The sequence below is a fragment of the Dipteris shenzhenensis genome, chromosome 27 (genome assembly GCF_047967505.1).
Source record: "Dipteris shenzhenensis isolate YYH24624 ecotype China chromosome 27, Dip_SZ_1.0, whole genome shotgun sequence".
Taxonomy (NCBI): domain Eukaryota; kingdom Viridiplantae; phylum Streptophyta; class Polypodiopsida; order Gleicheniales; family Dipteridaceae; genus Dipteris; species Dipteris shenzhenensis.
This window is the reverse complement of record NC_141622.1, coordinates 51,026,675-51,033,907: the sequence shown is the minus strand read 5'-3', so window position 1 is coordinate 51,033,907 and position 7,233 is coordinate 51,026,675. Positions and strand designations below refer to the sequence as shown.

General features: G+C 42.3%; 1 protein-coding gene across 1 annotated transcript; it reads right to left on the bottom strand.

Annotated features, from left to right (window-relative positions):
- Positions 1-1,660: 1,660 nt before the first annotated feature.
- LOC147884463 (galactan beta-1,4-galactosyltransferase GALS1-like) lies at positions 1,661-3,800 on the bottom strand. The gene is made up of 2 exons (XM_087398062.1): positions 2,956-3,800; positions 1,661-2,036 (listed from the first exon to the last, which is right to left on the bottom strand). Exons 1-2 carry the CDS (start codon positions 3,783-3,785, stop codon positions 1,661-1,663), a joined length of 1,206 nt encoding a protein of 401 aa, XP_087254188.1. The 5' UTR covers positions 3,786-3,800.
- Between the last annotated feature and the right edge of the window lie 3,433 nt (positions 3,801-7,233).

Genomic DNA, 7,233 nt, shown 5'->3' with positions numbered 1-7,233 from the left:
GGGTCATCTTACTCATTTTCCTCAATAGAGTTATTTGCTGCAAAATCAATCATAGAGATAATTGTGTTTTTTTGAAATTTGGCAAGTCATGTCATGAGTTGCTTGCCTTGTCAGCGTGCTATGAAATTGTGAAGGACATATTTTGGGATGGATTGTACTATGTGGTTGATAAGCTCTTATGGTGGAGTAGTCTTCTATGACAATAGCCATCTCTTCTTGACAACTCCTACAAGATCAACTGTTTCAAACCTATTATCATTTTATAGTGACACGGATGTCTTTTTCGAACTCATTTGGGCAAAAGCAAATTTGATCAATAAATCCAGAGATATTGAGATGTTTGCAAATTTGTTGGTTCAATTGATCATGCTTCTCCTTCACACCATCCTTCACACAACATTGTGGGAATTTGCTCTACAAATGCAATCAATTTGGTGCCATTCAGAATCTCCCTTTAGACAAATCACTGGCTCCAACATAAAACATAGTGAGTTAAGCTTGCTTGGCCTTGCAACATATGACGAGGATCCAAGTGGCCAATAGATGTGACATTCACTTGCAAGACATGGGCATCTATCTCCATGAAGCAACATACTAGTATGACCACATCTCAAGTCATTCAAAGCTTGTTGAGCTAGGTCAAAGTCCACGTGTGATTTGTAGCAACAAACATTCCTATCTTTGAATCTTTGACATACAAGAGTTTGCAATGCTTAAAGCTCTACCCAATCCTTATGTTAAGGTTCTCAACCTTAAACAAGTATGTACAACTCCATTTGCTCATCTAAAAAAATATAAAGAGTACTAATGGTGCAAAAGGATGAGATTTACATCGTAAACAATGTTAACTTACAAATACACTAATCACAAAAAATTAACCCCCCACATCCTATAAAGGCAAAAACACCCCTCCTCCCCCCCCCCACTTCAATCCCCTCACTTTTCCAAGCCACCTTCATCTCTCTATCATCTCCAAATTTTGTCAAGCCTCCATATTTTCTATCTACCTCTATTTTCTATCCCTCCATCTTCCGTCCACCATCTCCACCACCTCTACCACCACTTTTTTCATTTAACATTCCTGCTCCACCATCACTTCCATCATCCCTCCCCTCTACCTCCCACTCACCATCTCCATCCCCTCCACCAACCTTTTTCCGTCAAGCTCTTTATCTTACCCTTGTTGCATGGTAGTTTCTTGCTTAAAACTTAGGTCTATAAAATTCAAGAAACACACCAAGAAATTTTGATTCAAACGGAGAAAGTAAATGTTTGCTCATGAAGCAATTCTTTACATGGGGGGTAAATAGAGCATAAACTCAATTGCTAAGTTGAAGTAGTTATACAAGCAAACTTGATACGATGACCACAATTATGATCGAGAAGGATCTTGCGGGGAAATAATAGCTTTCCAAATAGCAGGAAAGCAAACGATGGACTGAAGAAAGAAGTAATTGTTTCCAAACACAGTTATGATCGAGAAGGATCTTGCGGGGAAATAATAGCTTTCCAAATAGCAGGAAAGCAAACAATGGACTGAAGAAAGAAGTAATTGTTTCCAAAATGCCTATGTGTGGCAGCATACAAGACAAACAACTCTTGGTAAAAATGTTGAATCTAGTATCATCTGTGGCATCCTAAAATCATGTGAAGATAAGTCTTAGCTAGCAATGGTCGTTTGTGACCCAATCTGCTCCAACTCAAACTGTTTCACATATTTAGCTAACTTTCGAAGTCCTAAATCTAATTTGAAGGTCACGTTATTGGAAGCATATGCAATGGCCGACTTTTGTTTGGTGGTGAAATTGATAGACTCTTTGCACAACTCTTCCTTTTCATTTATTGTGTTGCGGAAGTGGTAGTATCGAATATTGGGCACATGACTCTCTGGGTAATATCCTAAGCTAAGTCCCAGCATGTCATCGGATCTATGCACACCAGCCGTAAATGCATTTCTGGATTGGATAGCATATTTGCGAGCCCAGGTGATGCCAGTCTTGATGTTTTTGAATACGAGCTTCTCGAATCCCCAATCTCTACATTCACAATTTGAAAGCAAAAGATAAGTGGGCAATACAATGTAGGCCTTAATGATCTAACCTAAGTATAGATCTTACATAATGATGAAAAATTTATAGCATGATAGGTGTGCATGGTTTGGGAGCATGAACTACTTCTACGGCCTGCAATTCAAGATGATGTTATGTTAATACCTATTTTGGCTATACTCAATTGCATACTAGAAAGTTCATGTGCCTAGATGTGGAGGAGGTGATTGTGGGGTTGCCCTTGTCATCATCTAAAAGTAGAATGTAAGTTTTTCTTTGGCCATCCACATACAAACTTATAAGGAGAGGGCAAAGAGGGAAAATAACGTATTTTGTTAGAGAGTGAACGTTTTCAAGGTCCAGCCATACGTGTACATGTATTTTTTTGGGACTAAACGCATGAGGTAACACATTTGCTTAGGAATGCAAGGCACCAAGCTCATAGAAGTTCATATAAGTGCTAAGTCATTGCCACGGCCCACCCTCATGGTCGAGGACATTGACCTTGGTGTAGTCATCTAAGGGAGCAGTTGCTGCAGCCGCATGTGGTATGCATGCCATTGTGCTTGAATTGTAGGGAGCTAGATGGTGGGCTCTATAGAGGTGGCATTGATGAAGTTTGAATTGTGCTTGAATTGTAGGTAGCTAGATGGTGGGTTCTATAGAGGTGGCATTGATGAAGTTCGAATTGGAGCATGTTAATGTGTGGAATCCCAAGGGGCTGAATGTGTCCATGGAGTGAGTAGGGCTAGGAAGCTAGAATGGCATTTTTTGGTTGGCTGTGAGGTGCTTGAGTGTGTGGTTGGAAACGAAGTATAATGGAGCAATTGATGGCCAAAATGTAGGCAACCCAAAAGGTGTGCAACTTTAGAGAGGTGAGTGAACGGAAAAAGAGAGAAAAAAAAACGTATGATGATACCTGGTGGAGCGCTTGCTGTGGGGTTGACAAAGCTTGGGCGACATGGGGTTCTGCTCGAAGATGATCTGAGTGTAGTTGGAGAAGCCTTGCATCACAGAGTGAAGAGTGTGGCCCGGAGGGACGTAGAGGTATTCATCAACGTCGAAGAAGAAGGTCCAATTCGACAGAAATCTAGTGCGATGCAAACAATCGTTGACGATGAGAAACTGATTATGGTAGTGACCGTCGAAGTAGAGCTCCTCCCTCACGTCCTGCACCTCCACATACCCGAGCTCCTTCCATGGCTGCAGCACCTCCCTCACCCCCTCGCTCATCCCTCCTGCATCGTACAGCACAAACTTCGTCCTCTTCCCCATCAGCCTCGCATGATACGCCATCCACTCCCGCACCCTTTGCGGATTTAGGTCCCCGAACCATGGCGACCCGCAGTACACGAAATCATACTCATATCCTTCCCTGAATCTCCCCTCGTCGTACTCCCCCTCCTTCTCCCTCAATGCCACTATCCTCTCCCCATCCACCGCCTTCGACCCATATCCTTCCCCATGAAACGCATGCAGAATCAGCTCCCCTCCCCTCCCGTCCGTCCCTACCCCCTCCGTGAAACTGCAATTCACCACTACCACCGTATACTGCCGCCCCAGGTTCCAATCCGGCAGCCTCTTCTCCGCTCTGCCCTTCATTGACGTATAATTTGCAGTCGACTTCGCCCCCGGTACCCACTCGCACTCGAAGCCTGGACTCCCGTACACATGGATCGGTTTAGACGCCAATCCGATCACCGCAAAGCTGTGCGCTCCTCCCCTGTACGTTCCCATCTCCACGAACAACGCAGCAGCCGTCCCATAAGGCCTGAATTGCCGCTTTACAGCAAAAAACTCGTCGGACGCCTTCTTATTAAAACCTAGAGGTGGGGGAGCGCTGCTGGAACGTTCGACTTCAGGTTCTGGACTATACGGCGCAGCAGTTTGCATAACTTGTTTGCGGCACCCTATCTCAACCTTCCCGGCCTCCGTAGAGAGATCGGGCTGTACAAAAAATGCACGGTATAATTTGTTGTATCCAGACATATTATCTTGAAATACAACGAAGGGGCCCATGATGAGCATTCCGACAAGCAAGGACCTGACTTCGATCCATCCTCCGGTCGAGTGCAAGAACCATGCGCCGGCGGCCTCTTTCTCTTTCATTCTCTTCGACTTACTCCTACTGCAATCGATGCCTTTTCAGACGAAAGGGCCTAACGAAGGTGGAGAATGCTTAAGTCTGTGTGTGTCTTGCCACTGTGCCACTCGAGGCAATCGCACCGTCTTCTGGCCAGCTACAGCACTAAAAGTGGGCTGGAACTGAATAACTCGTGATGCCAAAGGAATAATTGATCTTCCCTGGTGTAAAATTAGCTCTGTTGCGGACATTACGCCTGATTCAGTGTCGCTTCACGGCAAGGGAGGAGACAGGCCAGCGTGAAGAAGCTTTATTTTAACATCCTTTGCTTCTTCACACAAGAGTGCACTCTTCACGTGGGCACTCCGCCCTAGTAGCGTGGTAAAGTATATGATTGTTTTGCTGAGTTAAGCTATTCAAAGACAATTTTAGCGTTGAAGGCGAGAGCTCACATTGCGGGTGGACACTCGTTCCTAGTATAATGGTGAGTACATAGTGCATTGGGCAACTAAAACGCAATTTTACTCAAAGGAGCACTCCCAAAAAAGATGCATTTATGGAACAGGAAAGACATGCACTTTCCCTTTGCCATGTCCTTGCTCATGAACAAGCACACGACTCTTGGAGCCTTGGAGGAAGCACCCATTAGGCTTGCTCTTTGAAGTCCTTTGTCATGCGAGACATGAGACTGCGTCCAAGATGAGGTATTTGGCAAATCAGATAACAGATATTGAAATACTGCATGTATTCAAAACTCATGAGTTACTGAAAAAGGTGCATGTATGTGATATGAATTGCCTTCATGGGCATACAGCTGAATGTCATTCGCACAAACCTTTTCATCAGAAAATCAATACAGTAAACTGTCTAATGTTGAAGCATAGAGTGTAGTCGATCCGATCGACAAATACAAATATCGCATGAAGCAATAACAAGGAATCTGAAGCATGAAAATTTTAAGGAAGAAAGAAGAAAGAATAAGAAGCATGAAGCTGTTTTGAAAGAAGAAAGAATAAGAAGCATGAAGTATAGAAGTGAAGGTCAAGTCTAATGGAAGTTGACACTTTCACTACCCATAGAGTTACCATAAGCATGCTTCAATGTTTGCCATTGCACTCGAATAGAGCAAAGCCAATGCCAAGAGTATTTGCATATGACAAACTCACACTTATGGTCATTATATAGAGAAATATCGCCAATCGATCTGCCCACCATTAAAGCATCGCTCGACGTCCTTATTCTACCCTCCTTATATGGCACAAAGGGCAAGCTCGTCACATGTGACTTTAGAAGAAAACCACAAATAAGCAAGATAATAAAACTACAAATCGGCGATGGTCTGTTTGAAGAAATTGTGATGAATAAACATATTTAAGCGCTGCACACGTTGGGCACAAACTCTGTTACCCAGCATTGAATTCCAAAAAAGTCATGATAAGGAGACCACTTTGTAGGGTTGGGCTCTTAAAACCATGCAAGGTCCACCAATGTGGACTAGTACATGGATTACATGACCATAGAGCTCCCAAAAAAAAAAAAAAAAACTCTTTTGCAAAGTTTAACCTTAAGTATAGCATTCCCCCAACGGCACACCAACAAAACTACGTCTTATGTCCAAAATCATTCTTTTTGGCCTCGCTAACAAAACTAAGTCTCATGTCCAAAATCATCCATTTTTGGCTTGCCCCTTGTCGGCTGTAGGGGTAGGGCTTGCTAATCATTTCCACTCGAAAGAGAAAATTAATTCCTAAATCGTGATTTTTTGAGGTTTGTGTCTACCCACGTGTAGACATTGTCGTCGCTGCTACTTGTGATGGCCCTGCTACCACTACTGCATTCAATTTCAATCCATGAAGTTTCAACTACTCACTTTATATTGCACACCCTTCTCTTGGGGGGGTCACTCATACATATGTAAGCGTAGAATGTGGGTTCAACAAAAGGAGATTTTAAACCCCCTTTTTACACATTTTTTACATACAAATTAGTATCATATAATTTAAAAGGCGGTATTCACAGATTGAATAAAAAAAAGGTGTGTTCTGTTCATGAAAAATTTACAAACAAGTAGTTTTACAAATAGGCCTTGAACGCATGTGATGTATAGGGTTCTCACATAGTGAACCCCTTGAGGCCCTTCGTCACTACCATAGAAAAACATGCTGTGGTTTTCCCTCTTTATTCAATAGTCACTGATACTGAGGCAAGCCTTCACAACATTAGCGTGGTGGAGGCTAGTCGAGTAAATTGTGAAAATCTTGCAGTTGCATATCTCACAAGCTCTTGCTTCCCATAAAAGAGATAGAACATCTTTGTATCTAGACGGTCTAACCACCAAGCTTCGTAGTATTGACCTACATCGAAGGTTAAGATGCTGCTACTCCACACACATGCTGTCGTTTTGTAGGTGCTCAAAAAGTCTTTTCGACTTTCACCACCATCTTCAGCCTAGGGAATGTCACCGACAGTGCCTTTGTGTTTTGGAAATAGAGATAAAAGTAGCAACACAGTTGGAAAACGGGTCCTCCTCCAACAATTTTCAAATATATTGAGGCAGTGTAATTAGAAAGTGGTTGAGCTGATATTCACTTCCATAACTGTTCTGCTCTACAATGTAACTTTCTTAGAAATTCATTTCCAAAGTCACAATTTGGCCTGCTTTGTCTTCCCTACCATAGCTTACTATTCAAAGCATTCATAACTTCCTCAACAACTTCAACATCTTAACTTCCTCAAAAACTTCAACATATAGACATGCCCTATCATGAATGTTAATTCATCTTGTTTTTGTTTTTAAATTAAGAATACTAATATCCTACTACAAATATTTTCAAGAGACATGTGGAAACCCAAAAAGTGTTAATGTAATGCTAATCTAATTTCTTGGAGATTTTAAATATGGATTGTGTGTGTGTATGTGTGTGCAATTTAAATATGGATTATGTGTATACTTCCATATGTATGCATGAGAGAGAGAGAGAGAGAGAGAGAGAGAGAGAGAGAGAGAGAGAGAGAGAGAGAGAGAGAGAGAGAGCATGTGCATGAAATCACATGCATGTGCGTACGTGTGTGTGCGTGTGTTTGTTTGTTTGTGTGTGTGTG